A 25875-nucleotide genomic window follows, 5' to 3' on the forward strand; every position below is an offset into this window, starting at 1 on the left:
AATCTGAAAATCCTAGCAATATATGAAACACTTACTAGGTCATCAACACTTGCATTTACACCATTTACTTTAACCAAGCATCCTGAACCTAGAAGAGACCTAAATGAGCACACATGCCCATTACCAACATAATGATAGAAATCCACTATACTTCGGATTTGTCCACCCTGATGTCAATATTGATGTCAAGTTAATACCAGAATTAGTAACAATATATTGTGAACACATGTCCACTCATAGAAAACTATCCAGATTCATTCACCTGACTTAGGAGAGGGAAGTCCTTCATTAGTTCTGAACAGTTGTAGCCCTAAAGCAGAAAGGAGACTTCCTGCAATCAGAACCACTCAGCTTCTGTATCTGCCCAGCTCATCATCTCTATTAAAAGGAATAAGCAAAAACTTCCTTGTCTGAAATATCTTGAAATCTGTTTTGCCACATGCAGAGCTTGAAATGATGCCGTTAATAAATCAAAAGGTCATTCTTTGCTTAAATAAATCAAAAGTGAATTATTAATAGGCTGTAGTCTAGAATGATGAGAATGTGGCACAGACAGAAAACAGCATCTGTAACACATTTACACCAGCATATTCAGACTCATGAAGCAATCAATGGTTGCCTGGATGGTATGTTTAGTAGAATATTTGAGGGAGCAGACTTTTACTTCCCCTGCAACTTTTACAGATGGGGATCTGTAAAATGCCATGCCCTCCTTTCCTGTCAGATACATGCCAATCATACCCTCACTCAAAAGTTTTGAGAGAGGCATTGGGTGGTCACTCTGTGCCAAATGAGACCCTTAGGTAGCCAATTAATGGTCATCACTTCAATGGTAGCAGGCAGAGGCTGATGACAAGTGAGTAATGTTGGTGGAAATGTTGTTTAGGCCAAGGGCAAGGATGTAGTGGGACCCTGTATTGATCAGAGTATCACTGCCAAGCTACAAACAACCCTGCATTTCCCCCTCTCCTTTCCTGTTTACCACAGTCCCCAATACCCCTCATTCTCCTTACCAGTGCCTGTCAGCATGACCCCAACAATACCCAACCCATTCCCCTACCACTTATCTGCATTCAGCTCTAGTGGCAAATGTTGCTGGGGACGGGATACATTCCCAGCAGTAGCCACTGATACTGGTGATGCTGCTGGGACCAGATAGACATTGGCCAATTGACAAGACTTGTTCCTAGATGGATCTGAGGTCACTAACAGCCCAAAGGATGTTAAATCCAGTGGAGTCATGGACTTGGTTGGAAGCTGAAGATATTTCTGTTTCTGTACCTTCCCCATATACATTCACAGAAATAAATTCCATCCCGTGGTGCAATTGGCAGTACGATGTACTAATTTCATACTCAATAATAAATAACCAGCTAAGAAAGCAATGTACAATGAGTGTAGCTGATCTGTGACACAAAGCCCCCTATATCAGGCGTCAGTTCTCTCCCCTATTTGAAAGAGGTCCAATTTAATGTGTCTCGAGGATGCTTGTTGCCCTCTACCTAGAAGAAAGAAGAAGTTGCAGATTGGAAAGTTGTTTCCAAAGATGCTGCAGCAATTTTCTATAACTCATCTCGTGGATGGTGGACAATGTACCACAGTGTGCCAGCAGTGGAGGAATATTTAACACCTTCGTTGATGTGTCAATCACAGAGGCTGCATTGTTTAACACATTATCCCTAAGATCACAAGACATAGCTGAAGTAGTAAGTTATTTGACTCATTGAATCTGTTCCACCATTCAATGAGATCATTGCTGATCTGATTATCCCTAATCCACTTCTCTGCTGTGGTCATTACTGGCAAGGAGATAATTCCACCATATTCCTGACTGATGCTTTGCAGATGAAAGGCTCCAGCCTGTCAAGAGGTGAGCTGCACATTACAGATGGCCCTGTTTACGATCCGTCATAGTTAGGCTATTCATGTGGCTTTTTCAATTAAATTTATGGTCAATGCTAACTAGCAACCCCCGCCCCCCAACAACTCCCCGCCTTGGTACTTAAAGCATATGGTCATTCCCTGGTTGGTATGTGTCTTGTATGTTACTTTCCCCATGTCAGCCCATGGGTGAATCTTATCCAGATATTGTTGCATACAGACATGGTCTGCTGATGATCTGTGAATGAATCTGGATGCTGTGCAGTCATCAAGCATTATTTGACCATACGTTGAGCAAAGGTCATTGATAAAGCAGTTTTGGCCTTAGTCATTTTCAAACAACTCCTGCAGCTGAGATAACAATTCTGAAGTTGAGATGAGTGTCATCCAACAACCATAAACATCTTTTTTTCTGAACTGCATTTGGCTCCAATGACTGACAGGTATATACAACTACAGATCGAGCAAATGTTCATTTGTCTATATTCATTGATCATAAAAACTGACAGCACAAAACAGAAATGTTTTGTGAACTTTTTCATTTAACAGAAAGCTTTTATAAAATATTTTCAGTGTAGAGATAGATCAGAACAAATTATTTTCCATAAAACCTGGCTTATTGGAAGTAGTTTGTTTTCTTTCATTCCCATCATTCCTCCAAAGTCCCTACCCTTTGAAAACTTGAAAAGAGAGAATTTTTTAAAAAACATTTGGAGGAATGATTGGAAAATTGACTGTGGCAGGCCAGTATTAAGTTTTACAGGCTTTCATCTAACAAACAAAGAAATAAAACAGGCTAATACCGGTAGCCAGGTTACAGCAAAAACAGATCCAAGTGACGATCATGTAAGAGAAGCATTCCCTCATGATTTGCTTTTGTGGAGAAACGTATCATTGAAAAAAAAATCTTCCAATCCTGAGGCACAGCTGTTGTTTGGCAATAAAATGTTAGAATAAAAAGTAACTGTGATGAATGAAAGTACTGACCTTTTCTGGGGCAATGACATCCCAATGGAATGCTTTAGTCTTCTTTGCGACACTAGTTGATTTTTTCATCGGAAGTGGAGGAGCTACAGGGATAGCTGGTGCTGACAGAGGAAGGAGTAATGGTGTGGAAGCTGGAAGACTTTGGGTCACTGGAGGAAGAACGACTGTTTCCAAAGGTGATCCTGGGGCCATTTTTGTAACTGGAGAAGCCAGTTCGGTTCCTTCTTCATCCTCTGCCTCCTTCCTGTCATCCTCTTTTTGTTCTTTTTCCTCTTCCTGGGTTGAGTTTGCAGGTAAGTAAAGTTGGTTTAACGCAGTTTGATCAGCAGGTTCCTTTGAGAATGGTATATCTTGTTTAACACCAACAAGATCATTTTCTGCTATAAGCTGTGCTTGCGATAAACGTTTCCAGTGTAAACAACACTTGTCAATAGCATCAATCCACTCATCCCGGTACCTTGTTACATCTTCTGCACTTTTTAACTGGTCAGTAAATGGTATTCGAAATCTATAATTAAGAAACGGCAAGCAAACTATTTTGGGTATCAAAATGATCAATACATACTTTGCCAAACTGTTCTAAAACACGTTAGCTTCCCACTTTCCTGTAAGTTTCAGAAATAGGGAAGTTCTTCTACAAGTAATAAACATTTCTTAAAAAAGAATATCAAGAAAGAGGAACCCTTAGTATGTGGTGACTTTGAATACCTGAGTTATCAAGACTTCTGGAATACAAGGCATTAGAAATCACACTCCTGCTATTCACAACTACAGTTAAACAACACCTGGAACGCACAGGCAGTTTAAGACACATTTTTTGGGAAGGATGCATTGTCCTCTGAGGCAGTATAGCACTTTAGGATGACTTTCAATCTGCAAATGTCAAACTTTGAGAAGAGATTGCAGAAACAGGCTTGTATTCCCTAGAATTTAGAAGCTCAAATGGTGACCTGTCAAACTTTTTGAATATTCTGGGGAGAATGGATAGGATTGAAAGATAGTAACTACTTCTCATGTTTGGCACATTAAAGATGAGGGAACATAGTCAGGACAGAGGTGAGGAAACACTTATTCCTACAGATGTGGTGGATGTTTGGAAATAGGAGTTAAAATGCCATTGACATACTCATATACTCACTTCTGAGCTTTCTTGGCAGTGGACTGCCTTTAAAAGTTCACCGCTACACAACTCCCCTCCTTCCCCACCCCGCCCAACTCAGAGAACGCTGAAAATTTACATGAGGCCATAGTTTCTGATTGTTGTCATGCCCAAAACCAGTCTCAGATACATGAAAGCTCAAGCTGACAGACAGTAGTTCCTAAAGTAGCATCTGATTCTTTTCTGAAACATCAATCATCCAAGTATCACTTCAAAGGTCTTATCTCAGGTTTAAAAGGCAAACATATTCTTGAAACGCAGAAATTCTTTCAGGCATACAACAGGTCTTTTCAATATTCAATGATATATGCACACGTACAATGTGGAACTACTTATGTATTCCCACAGGAGATGGCTTCATTTTCAAAGTTTCGTCAAGAGATGGTGCTATAAACCAGTCACCCAGTTTTACTTAATTGTCTGTACACAGTGGTCTAACATTTCTTGTTTCCTGACATGTTAGGAACTGAGTAGCAAATGTGGAACAAAAAGCAATCTTTGATCAGGATTAATCTTCTGTGCTAATATATATTATGAGACAGGATAAAATTAAGGAGTGATAATGGGAACTGCAGATGCTGGAGAATCCAAGACAATAAAATGTGAAGCTGGATGAACACAGCAGGCCAAGCAGCATCTCAGGAGCACAAAAGCTGACGTTTCAGGCCTAGACCCTTCATCAGAGAGGGGGATGGGGTGAGGGTTCTGGAATGAATAGGGAGAGAGGGGGAGGCGGACCGAAGATGGAGAGAAAAGAAGATAGGTGGAGAGGAGAGTATAGGTGGGGAGGTAGGCAGGGGATAGGTCAGTCCAGGGAAGACGGACAGGTCAAGGAGGTGGGATGAGGTTAGTAGGTAGGAGATGGAGGTGCGGATTGGGGTGGGAGGAAGGGATGGGTGAGAGGAAGAACAGGTTAGGGGGGCAGAGACAGGCTGGACTGGTTTTGGGATGCAGTGGGTGGAGGGGAAGAGCTGGGCTGGTTGTGTGGTGCAGTGGAGGGGACGAACTGGGCTGGTTTTGGGATGCAGTGGGGGAAGGGGAGATTTTGAAGCTGGTGAAGTCCACATTGATACCATTGGGCTGCAGGGTTCCCAAGCGGAATATGAGTTGCTGTTCCTGCAACCTTCGGGTGGCATCGGCTTTGCAGAACACCTCCGCTCGGTTTGCAATAAACAACTGCACCTCCCAGTCGCGAACCATTTCCAGTCCCCCTCACATTCTTTAGATGACATGTCCATCATGGGCCTCCTGCAGTGCCACAATGATGCCACCCGAAAGTTGCAGGAACAGCAAGGTGAAGCTTCCAGATAGCTGGTAAATATACAATGTAATGGTATTCCACCCTCATGTACATCAGCACATAAACTGGTGCAAATTCTGTTAGGCGCATGCTAAAGAAAGAAGATAGAATCAGGTATGATTGGATCCGAGACAACTAAACTTTGCTTGAAAGTGAAACCCACATAAAATCCCAACACTGAAAGACCTGAATCAGAAATTCACATGGGCTAAAATGTTCAAAAACTTACTTTCACCACATCATCTGGAAGATAATGTTTCCAAAGAGCATATTTTGGTTTGTCTGTCAGTCAGGGTCTGTTCCATCAGCATACTGACAAAATTGCACAATATTCCTGAATACATATGTATTGTTGACAATGAATAAAGCTGAATAAACCAAACATTAATGCACATCTCTGGAGCAGGTGGGACTTGAACTTAGGCCTCCCAGTCCAGCGGTCACAACAGATTTATTCACTACATTTGCGATTACTCGTTCCTAGCCACTAAATGTACAATTGTTAAAGAGTCAACGAACACTTTAAGTGTATCTGTGATAGATACAATGAGTGCAATATTTCAGCATATTTGTATCTTGTGGGTGTTTTATGCACAGTTGAGATCCCACATAGTTCCCTGATCTGACTTCCGTTTCTCCTCAATGTTGCTCCGTTAGGTATCATGATCCTTGAGCATGCACACTTTTGAAAGCTCTGCAGGTAACCAGGTTGGGCAGGCTCTATGACTCTGATTTTCTAAGCTACATACAGATCAGGCAAAACTGCACCATTGGTCATGCACCATATTCACGCTCCCGTGCCTTTCCGGAAGTTTGTCGTACATCTCAACAAATTGCGACAGGCGTGTGCTAACTTGCCTTCCAAATCTGGTGTCTGCTGGTGCTGGTGAGTCTGTACACCACAGAAGGAGCTCTTGGGTGCAGCATGACAATGTGAGGAGCCTACTTTATCACTGTGCACTTCATGATAAGGCTTTGTAGTACTGAAATTAAAAATGATACAGTTAACTCGAGCTATTAAGGCAATGAGCAATTGAAGGAAAGTTGAAAAGTATGTGAAAAACATGCCTAACACAAAAACAGCCGATTTGAACTGGGAGGTAACCACGTGAAGCTGAATTGTCTGTGGGAAGTGTCCTGTTGTGTCATCACATGGGGTCACACTGTATTTGCTTTTCAAAATGTTTCAAATGCTAGAAAAATACTGCAATAACTACAAAATGGAGATTCAGCATGCAGTGTTAGATTTAGAGGAGTATTAATGTCAGAGGCTTTGCCCAACTCATTGGACTTTACACATGGGGCTGAGGTTCATGAGGCGAGTGCCATGGAATCTGGGATAGACCTCCAAGGGCCACCACCGCTAAAGTCCCCAATGGATGGACGGTAGTGTGAGACTCATTTGTTTCTAGATATATTTTGTAGTTTAAGCCAACAGATTCACTCATCAGTTTGCATATGTCTCTCATATATACCAAATAGATTAAGCTAATAAATTTGTTTCACATTGAAGTGTGCATGTCTCCTTGCGGTAATTTGGGTCAGACCTCGAAGAACCATTAGGTGCTTTCAGCCTAAAAATGCAGGCTTTGACAGTGCAAGCCATTCACTCAGTTAAACAGTTGGATCTGGGATACAGTAGTGAGGGTGACTCCTGGTTTATGTCCCATTTAGCAATCAACTAACACTCTAACAACATACAAAATCAACATACAAACAAGTAGGAAACAACAAAGTATGAAGTTGGATTCAGAATGGTTCAACCATCACCAGATGCAGAAGGGCTGTCAAATCATCTAAACATGATACAGTACAGCATCCCAGATTCTTAAACTCAAATTTTACATTTCTTGATTTTTTTATGCAAATTGTTGTGCAATTACCTAATGTGTATATATTTTCACTCTTAATGCATGCAATTTTATCTTTGGAGGAAGGGGGATTTTCTGTTACTGCTTTAAGAGCTTAGTATACTGTGGAGTTGAGGAACAGGATAACATTGCATGACTGACAGATCTGAGGACTCCAAGCAGCGACATGCTAGATAAAGGATGTGCTAATACATAGGTCTGTAACTGCAAGTTATCAAATTGTCAATTGAATATCTCAGACAAGTTGATTTAAGGAAATTGACACTCTCCTATTTACCAGGGTAATAAGTTTGAGACTAGTAATTCTGTGATGACGAATACAACACAGCATAAAACTACAGCATTCAATATCTTTTGAATGCATCTGTTACGTTGTGAGGTAGATTTCAGGAAAATAATCGTGTTTTGCTATTCAACGATATTTTGGAAAGACCTCAGAAAGGATTTCCATGATAATCAATGCCTGTAAGTATTTACCTGCAAATTAATAAAAAATAGCCATTGTGTAAACTAGCAAAAGTACATACAAATCTGGAAATAGCACACCCAAATTGGTTTATTCAGCTTTATTAATCAATTAACAACACTTGAAAACAATTCATTCATTCTTTCTGTTTTGGTGAGGTTGGGGTTTTGTCACTTTTTATAAATAGGTAGTATAACAGACAGTAACTTTTGAACAATAATGAAGAGTAATGGAGCTAGCTTTAACTATGAAAGATTGTCATTGAAACAAGACGTGAGCGCCTGAATGTTTTGCAAGTTTCATCAATTCAAATCAAAAATTCTTGATAGAGTTTAAGTGGGGGAGGACTTCCAGTTATTAGTGCAGAATGGATAGTACGTGGTAGCTACAATTATTAAAATATCGAAAGAGATGCATTAAACATTAATAAATGGATTAGATTGCTCATGAAATAAAATATTAGTCTGTCAGAATTCTAATTGAAAAGATAGGTAGTATAATATGGTTATTGAACAATTCTACAGAGTAGCCCTCTGAACATATTGACCGTATTTTAAGAACCTCAGTTTCTAATTTCCAGAAGAGGTCACTGCTCTTTAATGCATATCCACGCAGATTTTCTTTTTTTCACTCACTAAACAGGAAGAGAGTTAACAAGTCAAGGACATAACCAATACAAATAAATAAGAAAGATGAGAGGGCATAAATCTGATGACCTTATGCAGCTCTTGATTCCATCACTGGTCCCCTCAGGCCTAAAGTCTCCAGTTTGAAAATGTATTCTGTGTAATGTATTTTAAAATCCTCTAATGCCTCCTTTAGCAGGATCGAAGACAGCTTCGGTTGAAACCTTGCTCTGGAGACCTCAGATCAGAAAATGATTACAGCTGCTTTCATCAAATATGCTTCATTCATGTGGTAGACACGAAATGAAAGTTACTTACAAGTAGCAGTTTTTCTTTGTGATCACCGTGAAGGACCCACTTCCCACCTCCTCATGCACACTTGCATTACCATCCGAGAAATAGATCACATTTGGAGTCAAACTCAACTGCTCACTAACTTCAGTAAGGTTAAGACGCTGAAAAGATAACTGACCTTTACGCAACTGCACACTGTACCTGAAACAAAGATACAAAAGGGTGTCTAGAAGATGAAGTGTATTTTATCATTTAAAATAAACACAAAAGATTACATTTGCGTATTCAAAATCGTAACCAGCAGTTTTGTGCAGTATACAAGTAAAAATTCAATGTCATTTTCTGTACAGCAAATTTTCAATTACTACATAGTTTTAATTAAGTAATATAAATAACAATGGAAAATGTGAATCATGCTTAATTTGAATTATTATCTAATTAAACAATTTTGAATTAATCAACAGTGTAAGTAAATGTTTTGGTGAACTCTTGTGAAACAACTTAAGTTTCTTCTGGAACAATGTTAGTTTCCCTACCTCTGGATCAGGAACCTTGAGCACAAGTCTAACCTGCTCCTGAACTGAGTAATAACATTACTGATCAGGTTGATTAGATAATATTGATAAACCAAATATTGCAATTAACAAGGTAGTCCTTTTTTGGTTTATTAGATGGCATAACAACAGAACACAGGCAAAGGAAGCTACATGGGTTATACAGAAACTTATGGAACTCATCAATTCATAGAATCCCTACAGTGTGGAAACAGGCCATTCTGCCCAACAAGTCCACACTACCCCTCCAAAGAGCATCCCATCCAGACACATTATACCACCTCTGATTTTCCATGTCTAACCCACCTAACCTAAACATCCCTGGACACTATGGGCAATTTAACATCGCCAATCCACTGTTGGAGGAAACCGGAGCACCCGGAGGAAACCCACGCTGATATAGGGAGAATGTGCAAACTCCACACAGACAGTCATCCCAGGCTGAAAACGAATCTGGGTCCCTCGTTCTTTGAAGCAGCAGTGCTAATCACTGAGACACCGTGCTACGCTCATAAGCGAGGGAACTCTGCCTCTGGGTGGGTTCAAACTACCAACCTTTCGGTTAACAGCCAAATGCACTAACCAATTGAACCACAGAGACAGGCTGAAACTTTGGCTTTGGGCAGTCTTAAACCACCAAACTTGCAGGTAACAGCTGACTGTGCTAACTTACTAAGCCACAGAGCCAAGCATTTCAACATATTTCAGCAGGAGTGAAAAAATTGATTAGAGAGACTTCAATCACTACTTTTGATTCAGCCTGCTCATCCCATTTGTTTGCTGTGTTGATTGTGACAACACAATGAGCTAAGCACTTGTAGTACCTAGTTGACACGTGCATTTGAATCCCAAGGTAGTAGGGATGGAACACAGTTTGCTTGAAAGCGCTGAACCAAATCAGCTGGTGTTTGCCAATTTCTAATATCTTTGGAAACACAAGTTTGGAGAAATTCTACAAGTGTTGCAACAGGCGTACCAGAACACCACGAACCTGATACAATATTGTTCGACAACCAACTGACATGTAGAAATCTCTTGAACAAAACGTATTCTCAGAAATAGAGGCTACAGATACTCCATGACATTGCAGGTTTCACAATAGCATGTGTAGAACAGTGCAACAAAGAAGAAGACCAATCTATCTACCATGCTTCAGAGGTAGCAGGAACTGCAGATGCTAGAGAATCTGAGATAACAAGGATTTTTTCTAAAGAAGGGTCTAGTCCTGAAATGTCAGCCTTCCTGCTCCTATGATGCTGGTTGGTCTGCGGTGTTCATCCAGCTCTACACCTTGTTATCGCTGTCTATCATGTTGATGCTTTCAAAAGGTTTTCAAATCAATCCCTCTCCACTACCGCTTCTCCGTTGCACCACATTCTTTTCTCTTTTCAAATACAGATCTTATCCCATATGCCAATCTGAAAAAAAAACGCCAGCAGAGTTTCAAAAATAAAATTACTTGAATGCATTCCTATACAGAAATTCGACCATCTCTAAAGATCCAAAGAAACTACCCACTAAGACGCTGCTTGGCCTGCTGTGTTCATCCAGCTCCACACTTTGTTATCAAAGAAACGACCGACAAGATTATTTCCAGAAGAAATTAATTGGCACATTTACTGATATGGATTTCCTTCCTTCACCCACTAAATACCAGACTATAGTTTAACAAAAGTATAAAATCTTGCAAATCTGAATAACTTTCCAGATGTAACTGTCCTTTGAATTGCACAGTGAAGGCAATAAACTCCAAACAAATTCAACAGTAGACATAAAAGGTCTTTCAGGTGAGAATCATTACCTTTTTGGGGGCACTTTTTCTGAATGGAACTGCCTCATCCCCAAAACGTATCCTCCTCGATAGGAATACAGGAATGGGAGGAATACAGGAATGGGAGGAAGACACTCAACAACTAAACACTACAATTCCAGTCCACCACCCCATACACCAGGCCTTGTTATCACATAGCTAGCCATTATGGACCCACTGTTGGTAGTCACGAACAGTCCCCATGAACAACTATTCATCCTCCCAGCCTGATCGTTAGCAACTCCCTTGTCTGTCCAACTGTTTTTCTCTCTCTTTGGGCTCTAGACTACTGTTCACTCCCTACCCTACCCACCACCCTGTTTTCTGCATATAAACTGACATTTTCCCAGCCACCATCAGTTCTGAGGAAGGGTCGCTGGACCCAAAACGTTAACTCTGTTTTCTCCTCCACGGATGCTGCCAGACCTGTTGAGCTTTTCCAGCAACTTTGTTTTTGTTCTTGAATTACAGCATCCGCAGTTCTTTTGGTTTTTGTCACAACTCCCCTTAATTGACTTAGCATCAAGTCACTGACTACCTTTGTCTAACAAAAATATGTTGACTTTAATGTTGCAGGCTCTGCTTTCCCAAGCATTGATAGCCTTCTGGATGACAGAATTCCTGAAATCTACTGTTTCTTCTGTGAAAAAAAGTTTCTGATTTTGCCCATGAATAGCTTAGCTCTAATTTTAAGATGCTAAATCCCTTAAACTTTACTTGTACTGACAGTGAATTACAATTTTTCACATTTTAGCCACGTCAATCAGATCAACACATAATCCTCTATATTAAAAAAAAGTGCCATGCCAAGTTTGGACATGTCAATGAAAGCAAGCATTTTGATCTCCACCAAGATTCGATGTAACTCAAGGACTTTAGCTATAACAGATCTATTTACATTTACAATTCATATTGCACCAAGTCTGTCAAAGAATGAAGAGAGGTCAGAAGTTACACAATCTCATAAGATCTAAAGCAGCCACAGACAAGGTAAATGTTTCCTCTACCTGAGCTTGAAACAGATTTAGGCAGGAGCCTCCAAGTTCAAACAGTAATTAGGCCCAGTTTTGTTGCCTGGAGGACGCCTCCCCAAATTTTCAAAAAAATGTATATTTTCCCCTTTTTTAATCACCAAAACAGTTATTTAATTACGTTTTTCAAAGCTGAACAATCTGGTTGTCTCAGAGATAGTAGGAACCGTCGATGCTGGAGAATCTGAGATAACATGGTGTGAGAGATAATGGGAACTGCAGATGCTGGAGAATCCAATACAACAAAATGTGAGGCTGGATGAACACAGCAGGCCAAGCAGCATCTCAGGAGCACAAAAGCTGACGTTTCGGGCCCAGACCCTTCATCAGAGAGGGGGATGGGGTGAGGGTTCTGGAATGAATAGGGAGAGAGGGGGAGGCGGACCAAAGATGGAGAGAAAAGAAGATATGTGGAGAGAGTATAGGTGGGGTGGTAGGGAGGGGATAGGTCAGTCCAGGGAAGACAGACAGGTCAAGGAGGTGGGATGAGGTTAGTAGGTAGATGGGGGTGCAGCTTGGGGTGGGAGGAAGGGATGGGTGAGAGGAAGAACAGGTTAGGGAGGCAGAGACAGGTTGGACTGGTTTTGGGATGCAGTGGGTGGAGGGGAAGAGCTGGGCTGGTTGTGTGGTGCAGTGGGGGGAGGGGACGAACTGGGCTGGTTTAGGGATGCAGTTGGGGAAGGGGAGATTTTGAAACTGGTGAAGTCCACATTGATACCATTAGGCTGCAGGGTTCCCAGGCGGAATATGAGTTGCTGTTCCTGCAACCTTCGGGTGGCATCATTGTAGCACTGCAGGAGGCCCATGATGGACATGTCATCTAAAGAATGGGAGGGGGAGTGGAAATGGTTTGCGACTGGGAGGTGCAGTAGTTTGTTGTGAACTGAGCGGAGGTGTTCTGCAAAGCGGTCTCCAAGCCTCCGCTTTGTTTCCCCAATGTAGAGGAAGCCACACAGGGTACAGGGGATGCAGTATACCACGTTGGCAGATGTGCAGGTGAACCTCTGCTTAATGTGGAATGTCATCTTGGGGCCTGGGATGGGGGTGAGGGGGAAGGTGTGGGGGCAAGTGTAGCATTTCCTGCGGTTGCAGGGGAAGGTGCCGGGTGTGGTGAGGTTGGAGGGCAGTGTGGAGCGAGCAAGGGAGTCACGGAGAGAGTGGTCTCTCCGGAAAGCAGACAAGGGTGGGGATGGAAAAATGTTTTGGGTGGTGGGGTCGGATTGTAGATGGCGGATGTGTCGGAGGATGATGCGTTGTATCCGGAGGTTGGTGGGGTGGTGTGTGAGAACGAGGGGGATCCTCTTTCTGCGGTTGTGGCGGGGGCGGGGTGTGAGGGACATGTTGCGGGAAATATGGGAGATGCGGTCTAGGGCGTTCTCGATCACTGTGGGGGGAAAGTTGCGGTCCTGGAAGAACTTGGACATCTGGGATGTGCGGGAGTGGATGTCTTATCGTGGGAGCAGATGCGGCGGAGGCGGAGGAATTGGGAATAGGGGATGGAATTTTTGCAGGAGGGTGAGTGGGAGGAGGTGTACTATAGGTAGCTGTGGGAGTCGGTGGGCTTGAAATGGACATCAGTTACAAGCTGGTTGCCTGAGATGGAGACTGAGAGGTCCAGGAAGGTGAGGGATGTGCTGGAGATGGCCCAGGTGAACTGAAGTTTGGGGTGGAAGGTGTTGGTGAAGTGGATGAACTGTTCGAGCTCCTCTGGGGAGCAAGAGGCGGCGCCGATACAGTCATCAATGTACCGGAGGAAGGGATGGGGTTTGGGGCCTGTGTAGGTGCAGAAGAGGGACTGTTCCACGTAACCTACAAAGAGGCAGGCATAGCTGGGGCCCATGCGGGTGCCCATGGCCACCCCCTTAGTCTGTAGGAAGTGGGAGGAGTCAAAAGAGAAGTTGTTGAGGGTGAGGACGAGTTCGGCTAGGCGGATGAGGGTGTCGGTGGAGGGGGACTGGTCGGGCCTGCGGGACAGGAAGAAGCGGAGGGCCTTGAGGCCATCTGCATGCGGAATGCAGGTGTATAGGGACTGGATGTCCATGGTGAAGATGAGGTGTTGGGGGCCAGGGAATTGGAAGTCCTGGAGGAGGTGGAGGGCGTGGGTGGTGTCACGGACGTAGGTAGGGAGTTCCTGGACCAAAAGGGAGAAGATGGAGTCCAGATAGGTGGAGATGAGTTCGGTGGGGCAGGAGCAGGCTGAGACGATTGGTCGACCAGGGCAGGCAGGTTTGTGGATTTTGGGAAGGAGATAGAAACGGGCCGTGCGGGGTTGGGGAACAATGAGGTTGGAGGCTGTGGGTGGGAGGTCCCCTGAGGTGATGAGGTCATGAATGGTGTTGGAGATGATGGTTTGGTGTTCGGGTGTGGGGTCATGATCGAGGGGACGGTAGGAGGTGGTGTCGGAGAGTTGGCGTCTGGCCTCGGCGATGTAGAGGTCAGTGCGCCATACTACCAGTGTGCCACCCTTGTCTGCGGGTTTGATGGTGAGGTTGGGGTTGGACCGGAGGGAGCGGAGGGCTGCCCGTTCTGTGGGGGAGAGGTTGGAGTGGGTGAGAGGGGTGGAAAGGTTGAGGCGGTTAATGTCTCGACGGCAGTTGGTTGAGAGGGGTGGAGAGGTTGAGGCGGTTAATGTCTCGACGGCAGTTGGTTGAGAAGGGTGGAGAGGTTGAGGCGGTTGAGAGGGGTGGAGAGGTTGAGGCGGTTAACCTCTCCCCCGCAGAACGGGCAGCCCTCCGCTCCCTCCGGTCCAACCCCAACCTCACCATCAAACCCGCAGACAAGGGTGGCGCACTGGTAGTATGGCGCACTGACCTCTACATCGCCGAGGCCAGACGCCAACTCTCCGACACCACCTCCTACCGTCCCCTCGATCATGACCCCACACCCGAGCACCTAACCATCATCTCCAACACCATTCATGACCTCATCACCTCAGGGGACCTCCCACCCACAGCCTCCAACCTTATTGTTCCCCAACCTCGCACGGCCCGTTTCTATCTCCTTCCCAAAATCCACAAACCTGCCTGCCCTGGTCGACCAATCGTCTCAGCCTGCTCCTGCCCCACCGAACTCATCTCCACCTATCTGGACTCCATCTTCTCCCCTTTGGTCCAGGAACTCCCTACCTACGTCCGTGACACCACCCACACCCTCCACCTCCTCCAGGACTTCCAATTCCCTGGCCCCCAACACCTCATCTTCACCATGGACGTCCAGTCCCTGTACACCTGCATTCCGCATGCAGATGGCCTCAAGGCCCTCCGCTTCTTCCTGTCCCGCAGGCCCGACCAGTCCCCCTCCACCGACACCCTCATCCGCCTAGCCGAACTCGTCCTCACCCTCAACAACTTCTCTTTTGACTCCTCCCACTTCCTACAGACTAAGGGGGTGGCCATGGGCACCCGCATGGGCCCCAGCTATGCCTGCCTCTTTGTAGGTTACGTGGAACAGTCCCTCTTCCGCACCTACACAGGCCCCAAATCCCACCTCTTCCTCCGGTACATTGATGACTGTATCGGCGCCGCCTCTTGCTCCCCAGAGGAGCTCGAACAGTTCATCCACTTCACCAACACCTTCCACCCCAAACTTCAGTTCACCTGGGCCATCTCCAGCACATCCCTCACCTTCCTGGACCTCTCAGTCTCCATCTCAGGCAACCAGCTTGTAACTGATGTCCATTTCAAGCCCACCGACTCCCACAGCTACCTAGAATACACCTCCTCCCACCCACCTTCCTGCAAAAATTCCATCCCCTATTCCCAATTCCTCCGCCTCCGCCGCATCTGCTCCCACGATAAGACATTCCACTCCCGCACATCCCAGATGTCCAAGTTCTTCCAGGACCGCAACTTTCCCCCCACAGTGATCGAGAACGCCCTAGACCGCATATCCCGTATTTCCCGCAACATGTCCCTCACACCCCGCCCCCGCCACAACCGCCCAAAGAGGATCCCCCTCGTTCTCACACACCACCCCACCAACCTCCGGATACAACGCATCATCCTCCGACACTTCCGCCATCTACAATCCGACCCCACCACCCAAGACATTTTTCCATCCCCACCCCTGTCTGCTTTCCGGAGAGACCACTCTCTCCGTGACTCCCTTGTTCGCTCCACACTGCCCTCCAACCCCACCACACCCGGCACCTTCCCCTGCAACCGCAGGAAATGCTACACTTGCCCCCACACCTCCCCCCTCACCCCTATCCCAGGCCCCAAGATGACATTCCACATTAAGCAGAGGTTCACCTGCACATCTGCCAACGTGGTATACTGCATCCACTGTACCCTGTGTGGCTTCCTCTACATTGGGGAAACAAAGCGGAGGCTTGGAGACCGCTTTGCAGAACACCTCCGCTCAGTTCGCAACAAACTACTGCACCTCCCAGTCGCAAACCATTTCCACTCCCCCTCCCATTCTTTAGATGACATGTCCATCATGGGCCTCCTGCAGTGCCACAATGATGCCACCCGAAGGTTGCAGGAACAGCAACTCATATTCCGCCTGGGAACCCTGCAGCCTAATGGTATCAATGTGGACTTCACCACTTTCAAAATCTCCCCTTCCCCAACTGCATCCCTAAACCAGCCCAGTTCGTCTCCTCCCCCCACTGCACCACACAACCAGCCCAGCTCTTCCCCTCCACCCACTGCATCCCAAAACCAGTCCAACCTGTCTCTGCCTCCCTAACCTGTTCTTCCTCTCACCCATCCCTTCCTCCCACCCCAAGCTGCACCCCCATCTACCTACTAACCTCATCCCACCTCCTTGACCTGTCCGTCTTCCCTGGACTGACCTATCCCCTCCCTACCTCCCCACCCATACTCACTCCACCTATCTTCTTTTCTCTCCATCTTCGGTCCGCCTCCCCCTCTCTCCCTATTTATTCCAGAACCCTCACCCCATCCCCCTCTCTGATGAAGGGTCTGGGCCCGAAACGTCAGCTTTTGTGCTCCTGAGATGTTGCTTGGCCTGCTGTGTTCATCCACCTCACATTTTGTTAACATGGTGTGAAACTGGATGAACACTGCAGGCCAAGCAGCATCAGAGGAGCAGGAAAGTTTGACGTTTCGGGTCGATTCTGAAGAAGGGTCTCGACCTGAAACATCAAACTGTCCTGCTCCTCTGATGCTGCTTGACCTGCTGTGTTCATCCCACGTCACGCCGTGTTATCTCAATCTGGTTGGCTTGTTAGTTCGCCTTGCAGGGATATCGTTGAATTCAGTTTCAATTGCTCAGGCTCCTACTCTAGCATAGTTTGGATTGTATTACATGGTATTCATTCCTGGCAAGGGATTATCCAAAACTATTCCATTCATGGCTTAAGGATAGGCCTTATGATTCTCAATCATGCTTGCTGCATCCGACTAACCTGAGGTGAATATCAATTACACTTCTTTTTATTCATACACGGGATGTGAGCATTACTGACTGGGCCAGCATTTATTGCTACCTCCGACCAGCCCTTAAAATGAGTGCCTTGTTAGGCCCATTCAGAGTCAACCACACTGCAGTGAGTCTACAATCACACCTGGGTCAGACCAGATAACAGCAACAGATTCCCTTCTCTAAAGGTCTTCAGTGAACTGACAGAAGGCTAGCTTTTAATTCCAGATATTTATTGAATTCAGATTTCCCTCTGCCATGATTCCAAAGTGTTAGCCTAAGTCTCACGACTGCTAGTCCTGAGGCATTACCACTGTGCCAACACTGAAAAGGTTTGGATATATTTGTACATGTTTGACTCAGTCGGGAGGATGGACAAATAGTGATGAGCATTTCGATCATTAAGAACTGAAGTCCAATTTTCATGTTAAAGTATCTGTTTCTACAGCCTAGAGAGACTGGATGAAGTGGGGTTCACATGTCAGAATAAGGCATTACAATTTGAAAGAGTATCCTAGGAAAGCCAACTGTAACTGGAACAAACAGCAGAAAGAAAACTGTTGTCATTCTGAAGTGATAGGAAGCAGCTACCTGTCTAAAGATGGCACTGCAGGATGTAAAATAAAGTGCTTTGAGTGGAATAAAAGAAGTTTACTTGATTTTGAGGTCAATCTCTCTTCCTTGCAGCATCCCTCTCTATCTCCCTCTACCAGTCTCTCTCTCTCTCTGTCCCCCACTGGCCTGTAGCCTCCCTTTCTTCCACCTTGCCTTCCCACTATTTCCAGACAAGTACAGGCAGCAGGCTGTCATTGCAGACCTCTCCACCCACTCACCCCTGCACACTCCTGCCACTGGCTTTATCTCTGCTCCCACTGGAGACAACTTGCACCCCGTTTTCCCTGACCACTCATCAATGGTGAATGTGGAGATGCTTCCTACAGCCTGCCCTTACATGGCAAGCTGAAATCAGGGGTGTTATGTACGTAGGTGGATGTGCTACCCCTTTAAGAGAACTGGTCAGGTGACCCAGAGGGGCAAAGCCTGAGTCTCGTCTAGAACTAGCTGTGGAGGTGGTAGCATTATCAATTAAGTATTCCTGTTCAGATTTACCATTCGTCTACCTTATACATGATGTCTGGTTCTAACGGAAGCACCAGCAATAACAATTGGCTGTGTCCGCCAACGTGCAGTGGCTATTTTGGTGTTATGATTAATCACTCCCCTGCCACTTATCGCTGAGCTGATTAAAAAGGAAAAACTTTGCATTTCTATCAAGCTTTTGATGACCACTGGCCTCTAAAAGTGTTTTACTACCAATGAAATAGTCACTATAGATATAGCAGCAACAAATAGTGCAGAGGAAACTCCCACAAACAGTCATATGATAAACACATAACCTGTTTGTAGTGAGGCTGCCAATGAGGGTTAAATATTGATTAGGGCATCAGGATTAACCCTCATGCTCAGCTTTGAAATACCGTCATGGGAGCTTTTGCATCAAACAGGCAGATTTGATACTAAACAACAGGTTCGCCAACAGAGCAGTACACCCTCAGTACTGACCCTCCCCCCAACAATGCAGCACACTCTCAGTACTGACTCCCCAACAGTGCAGCACATCCTCAGTACTGACACTCCCCAACAGTGCAGCATATCCTCTCTACTGATCAACACCCCCAACAACAGCGTAGCACACCCGCAGTACTGAATCCCCTCAGCAATGCAGCACACCCTCAGTACTGGACCCCCAACAGTGCAACACACCCTCAGTGCTGACTCCCCTCAACAGTGCAGCACACTTTCATTACTAAGTCCCCCCAAACAGTGCAGCACACCCTTATTACTGACTTCCGCCCAACAGTGCAGCACACCCTTATTACTGACTGCTCCCCAGTAATGCAGCACACCCTCAGTACTGGTCACCCAACAGTGCAGCACACCTTCAGTACTGATTCCCCCCGCAATAATGCAGCACACCCTCAATCCTGACTCCCTCCCAACAATGTAGCACACCCTCAGTACTGACTCCCCCCAACAATGCAGCGCATCTTCATTACTGAGTCACCCCAGCAGTGCAGCACACCTTCATTACTGACTCCTCCCCACAGTGCAGCACACCCTCTGTAATGACTCCCCCCCCAACAGTGCAGCACACCCTCATTACTTGATCCCCACAAAAGTGCTGCACACGCTCATTACTTGTTCCCCTCAACTATGCAGCACACCCTCAGTACTTGGACCACAACAGTGCAGCACACCCTGAGTACTGGCTCCCTACAACAGTGCAGCACGCCCTCAGTACTGACTCCTCCCGCAATAATACAGCACACCCTCAGTCCTGATTCCCCTCAACAATGCAGCACACCATCAATACTGACGCGCCTCTACAGTTTAGCACACCCTCAATACTGACTCCCCAACAGCGCAGCACACCCTCAGTACTGGTCACCCAACAGTGCAGCACACCCTCAGTACTGGCTCCCCCCGCAATAATGCAGCACACCCTCAGTCCTGATTCCCCTCAACAATGCAGCACACCCATAGTACTGAATCCCTTCAACAATGCTGCACACCCTCAATACTGACTCCCCAACAGCGCAGCACACCCTCAGTACTGGTCCCCCAACAGTGCAGCACACCCTCAGTACTTGCTCCCCCCGCAATAAGGCAGCACACCCTCAATCCTGATTCCCCTCAACAATGCAGCACACCATCAATACTGACGCCCCTCAACAGTGCAGCACAACCTCAATACTGACCCCCCTAACAGTGCAGCATATCCTCCGTACTGATCACCACCACCCCCCAACTACGCAGCACACCCAGAATATTGAATCCCCTCAACAATGCAGCACACCCACAGTCCTGATTCCCCTCAACAATGCAGCACATCATCAGTACTGACCCACCAACAATGCAGCACACCCACAGTACTGGTCCCCCAACAGTGCAGCACACCCTCAGTACTGGCTTCCCCCGCAATAATGCAGCACACCTTCAGTCCTGATTCCCCTCAACAATGCAGCACACCATCAATACTGATGCCCTTCAACAGTGCAGCACACCCTCAATACTGACTCCCCAACAGCGCAGCACACCCGCAGTACTGACCCCCCTAACAGTGCAGCATATCCTCTGTACAGATCAAACCCCCCAACAGCGCAGCACACTCAGAGTACAGAATCCCCTCAACAATGCAGCACACCCACAGTACTGAATCCCCTCAACAATGCAGCACACCCATAGTACTGAATCCCTTCAACAATGCTGCACACCCTCAATACTGACTCCCCAACAGCGCAGCACACCCTCAGTACTGGTCCCCCAACAGTGCAGCACACCCTCAGTACTTGCTCCCCCCGCAATAAGGCAGCACACCCTCAATCCTGATTCCCCTCAACAATGCAGCACACCATCAATACTGACGCCCCTCAACAGTGCAGCACAACCTCAATACTGACCCCCCTAACAGTGCAGCATATCCTCCGTACTGATCACCACCACCCCCCAACTACGCAGCACACCCAGAATATTGAATCCCCTCAACAATGCAGCACACCCACAGTCCTGATTCCCCTCAACAATGCAGCACATCATCAGTACTGACCCACCAACAATGCAGCACACCCACAGTACTGGTCCCCCAACAGTGCAGCACACCCTCAGTACTGGCTTCCCCCGCAATAATGCAGCACACCTTCAGTCCTGATTCCCCTCAACAATGCAGCACACCATCAATACTGATGCCCTTCAACAGTGCAGCACACCCTCAATACTGACTCCCCAACAGCGCAGCACACCCGCAGTACTGACCCCCCTAACAGTGCAGCATATCCTCTGTACAGATCAAACCCCCCAACAGCGCAGCACACTCAGAGTACAGAATCCCCTCAACAATGCAGCACACCCACAGTACTGAATCCCCTCAACAATGCAGCACACCCTCAAAACTGACACCCCTCAACAGTGCAGCACACCCTCAATACTGACTCCCTAACAGCGCAGCACACCCTCAGTACTGACCCCCCTAACAGTGCAGCATATCCTCTGTACAGATCAAACCCCCCCAACAGCGCAGCACACCCAGAGTACAGAATCCCCTCAACAATGCAGCACACCCACAATACTGAATCCCCTCAACAATGCAGCACACCCACAGTACTGAATCCCCTCAACAATGCAGCACACCCACAGTACTGAATCCCCTCAACAATGCAGCACACCCTCAAAACTGACACCCCTCAACAGTGCAGCACACCCTCAATACTGACTCCCTAACAGCGCAGCACACCCTCAGTACTGACCCCCCTAACAGTGCAGCATATCCTCTGTACAGATCAAACCCCCCAACAGCGCAGCACACTCAGAGTACAGAATCCCCTCAACAATGCAGCACACCCACAGTACTGAATCCCCTCAACAATGCAGCACACCCTCAAAACTGACACCTCTCAACAGTGCAGCACACCCTCAATACTGACTCCCTAACAGCGCAGCACACCCTCAGTACTGACCCCCCTAACAGTGCAGCATATCCTCTGTACAGACCAAACCCCCCAACAGCGCAGCACACCCAGAGTACAGAATCCCCTCAACAATGCAGCATACCCAGAGTACAGAATCCACTCAACAATGCAGCACACCCACAGTACTGAATCCCCTCAACAATTCAGCACACCCTCAACACTGACACCCCTCAACAGTGCAGCACACCCTCATTACTGACTCTCCCCCAACAATGCAGCACACTCTCAGTACTGACTCCCTTCAACAGTGCAGCACAACCACAGTACTATTCTCCAACAGACAGCACACCCTCAATACTGCTGAAGTTTGCCAGCCTTGGCTTTTTTGCAAGCCCTGGAGTGAGAGTGGAAACAGGAGTCTTGTAATAGAAAATGACAGTAAATCTTTGGAATTCTCCCCTCGTGATTGTCAGAAATTAAGCACATTCACAAATTATGGTGATTGATTTTGTGTAAAATTAATAGAATCTGAATTGTGGGTTTGTTGGTGGTGCACTGATTATAGGTTTGTTTTCTTTATTCATTAACAGGATGTGTGTATCGCTGGCTAGGTAGCATTTATTGCCCATCCCTAATTGCCCAGAGGCAACCACATTGCTGCGGGTCTCGAGTCGCATTTTGACCAGACCAGGTGAGGATGGCAGTTTCCTTCCCTAAAAGGGCATTAGTGAACCAGATGGGTTTTTCCCAACAATCAATTCATGGTCACCATTAGACTCTTAATTCCAGATATTTAGTAAATTCAAATTCCACCATCTGCTATGGTGGCATTTGAACTTGGGCCTCCAGAGCTTTATCCGAGTCTCTGGATTAACAGCCCAGCAATAACGCCATTAGGCCGTTGCCTCCCCATGAGGTGAGAAGCGCCCTGGAGTAGAAGATCCTGAACTGCCATCTAACAAAGGCCAATCCCACTCCTATTATTAACTGTTCATATACATCGTTATAGTTAACAGAAAATTACTTTCTCTGTAACCTATAAAACATGACTAACCTCCCCGGAAAGAATCAGGGAACCATTTCATTTAACATAAAACAATTGATGACAAATGAATGTTTTGTACCTGTTCCATTTTACTGAAGCAAGGCCTCCTTTCTGCAGTTCTAATTGACCCTCTTTTATGACCCCAGTCTCTTGCCGTGGGGTGTAAATGCCACTCTCCTGCATCTGATGGGTCTCATAAATGTTATTTTGAATGATTTGGTTCAGAAGCTGAATGATCTATAATAAAAGTTGATTGAAGACAAATTAAGTCACCATAGAAAAAGCATTCAGAGCACTGTCAAAAAAAAAGACGAGGCTAACTGAAAATTCTCATAAATGTCAGACAATGCTGAAGTCAAGGTAGTGATTCAAACAACAAAAAATAAAGCAGCGTATTCTATTTGAAATTTTTTTCAACAGAGCAAGAATTTACTAAATATACAATAAAGTGTTCCATATGGTTTATTATTATGGCTCATTTTAAAAATTAAATAAAGGTTACATTTATTTGTACTGAAGTCGTTGATCTCTGCATTGGTAAAAATAAAGTTACAAAAATTGGGTTCAGTACTCCAGTGTAACAGTAAGAAAACACAGCCAAGTTTTGCCATTTCCAAAGAAAACGCAGGGGGCAGGAGGGTGAGTGTACTTAGAATTAGACTCAACTTTGATGCATCCCTCCTTAAACAACCTCCTCAGTGGCCACAAGAACTCCACTCAGGTTCAAAGCTGAATAATCAGCACTTGGCTAAGGTGTCAAATGGTAGCAGGCACCCGTCAAGTCATACCTGAGAATGAGCCTGCTGCTTCCAGGGAAGAAGAACAAACAAAACTACAAGCAGCGCTGAGTAAGTACTATAGATTCAGCTAACATTTCCACATGCACTTTTCCCATTGAGCAAAACAAGCAAAAAAAATTGTCCAATATCTCTCTCTATAACAGTCAACAAAAGAGAAACACTTAAAAGGGCGTGCAAAAGTAGCACTTGAAGTGTGCAGATATCCTTGATTATTACCTTTACTCTATCTTCAGCAGAAGTCGCTTCAAGTTCATAATCATGGTGTGCTAAAAACGAAATGCTGATCTTCTGTCCTTCAATATGTTCACATGATTTGATACATTTAAATGGAAACTGTTTCTTAATAATACCTTTCTCAATGTTACACAAAATCCTTGAATTATATTCAATCTGAAAGGAAATACACATTAATCTGTCATCAGTAAGCAAGAATCACTGCAGTCAACAGCAACAGTAGCAATGGTCAATGCTTAGAGAATAAAAGGAAAATGCTTCTTGAGGGTATTGATCCTGACATAAGCAACAATGCAATCTGGAGGCAAATGAACAAAGGCCAACAATTTTCAGGAAATTCTACATAGTGTCTGAGTAATTTGTGTTTTAATTTTTCATTTCTTTTTGTAATTTTAATCAATTTTCAGAGGCAGGGGACTGCTTTAATTGGTAAACATGGTTCCATGGTGCCACAATGAGACTCAATCGAGCTGTTTCTCATGCTGGTGTGTATTTCTGATTACTCCAGGTTGCTGCTGTTTACCAAAAACGCAAAGCTCTCCCAGTACCCACACCAACATCATCCTGAAACTGATACCACTAAATTTAGAATGTGTGGATATTCATCTCATTGCTGTGGGTTTGTGTGGGCTTGCTGTGTCCAAATTGGCTGCTGAATTTGCTTATATTGCTTCGTGAATACATTTCAAGTATTTTTCATTAACTGTGAAGTGTTTTGGGGCAGCACATAGTCCGATAAAGTGTTACAAAAGCACAAGCCTAATTTTAAATAATACTGCAAATGATTGACATTACGAATAGAATAGCAGAGAACTGTACCTATATATCTCAATCAAAGCCCAGCTATCCAAAATTATTGGCAAAACTTTATTTTTTAAGAGAAAAGTGGGGAGAAGTACATGAAAGCAGGAGGGGCTTCCACTAAAAATCAGGCCCACCTTCCCACACAATTATGTTCTTCTCTACTCATGGCACACTCAAATGCAGGCGAAATGCCAAATTTTATGGACAGGCAGGTTGTCAGCAGGTTCTGGCCACAGAGGCTTGCAAAGTACAAAGGCGCAAATCACAAATTCTGGCAATTTGAGTTGAGTCCTCTTCTGAGTACAGCCCCTACTCGCCCAGTCAGGTATACTGGCATCAGCTAGCATGGTTGCTTCGCTTGGGCAGTCATGCTGGCCTCATCAGACTTGGTCCCTAACACCGTAAGATTACATAAAACAGAGCTGTCAAGTGGTCACCCCAGTCCCGCAAGGGTTTTGACAAAGAAAAGACTTGTTTATGAAAGAGTAAATTTGGTGAAGAAGTTTATATTCTACGGAACTTGGACACTGCCAGGTACACACCTCACATGTACATTTGGATGTATGTTTACACGTTCCCACTTTTGGATAACAAGATTGTTTCCACATATGTAACTTTAGCAGGCTGGGCTATATATACTCATAAGAGGAAGTGATCACTAGTCATATTATTTCTGCACTATTATTCCAGAGACACATGCAATATTTCGGGGTCCCACGTTTGAAAACCATCATGGCAAATGTTGGAATTTGAATTCAATGAAAATCTGGAATTAAGAGTCTAATAATGACCATTGTCAATTGTTGTAAAAACCCATTAGGTTCACTCATGTCATTTAGGGAAGGAACTGCTATCCTCGCCTAACCTATAAGGGACTCCGCAGTAATATGTTTGAATCTTAACAGCCCTCTGGGCAATTAGGGATGAACAATAAATGGTAACCAATCCAGCAATGCCCTCATCCCATGAATGTATTTTAAAGAAGTATTTATAGTGTCATATAATGCAAAAACAGACCCTTCGACCCAACTTGTCCATGCCAACCAGGTTTCCTGAACGAAAGTAGTCCCTTGTGCCTGCATTTGTCCCTTTTCCCTCTAAATCTTTCCCATGGTTCCAAATGATTCAGCTGAAATGATACTGAAAACTGAAAACCAAT

At 45.3% G+C, this 25875-nt stretch overlaps 1 protein-coding gene across 2 annotated transcripts in view; it reads right to left on the reverse strand.

The window, feature by feature from the left end:
• LOC125461194 (uncharacterized) overlaps window positions 1-25875 on the reverse strand; it is a 117819-nt gene that overhangs the window by 66441 nt on the left and 25503 nt on the right. Inside the window, exons 4-7 of one of the 2 annotated variants that reach the window (XM_048549681.2) lie at window positions 23895-24068; window positions 22958-23115; window positions 8609-8785; window positions 2869-3376 (exon numbers count right to left, since the gene is read on the reverse strand). In XM_048549681.2, the coding sequence (XP_048405638.1) occupies window positions 2869-3376; window positions 8609-8785; window positions 22958-23115; window positions 23895-24068 (1017 nt within the window). The remainder of the gene's footprint in view (window positions 1-2868; window positions 3377-8608; window positions 8786-22957; window positions 23116-23894; window positions 24069-25875) is intronic. The other variant, XM_048549682.2, reaches the window with a different exon arrangement.

This window comes from Stegostoma tigrinum, chromosome 19, assembly GCF_030684315.1.
Source record: "Stegostoma tigrinum isolate sSteTig4 chromosome 19, sSteTig4.hap1, whole genome shotgun sequence".
Taxonomy (NCBI): Eukaryota; Metazoa; Chordata; class Chondrichthyes; order Orectolobiformes; family Stegostomatidae; genus Stegostoma; species Stegostoma tigrinum.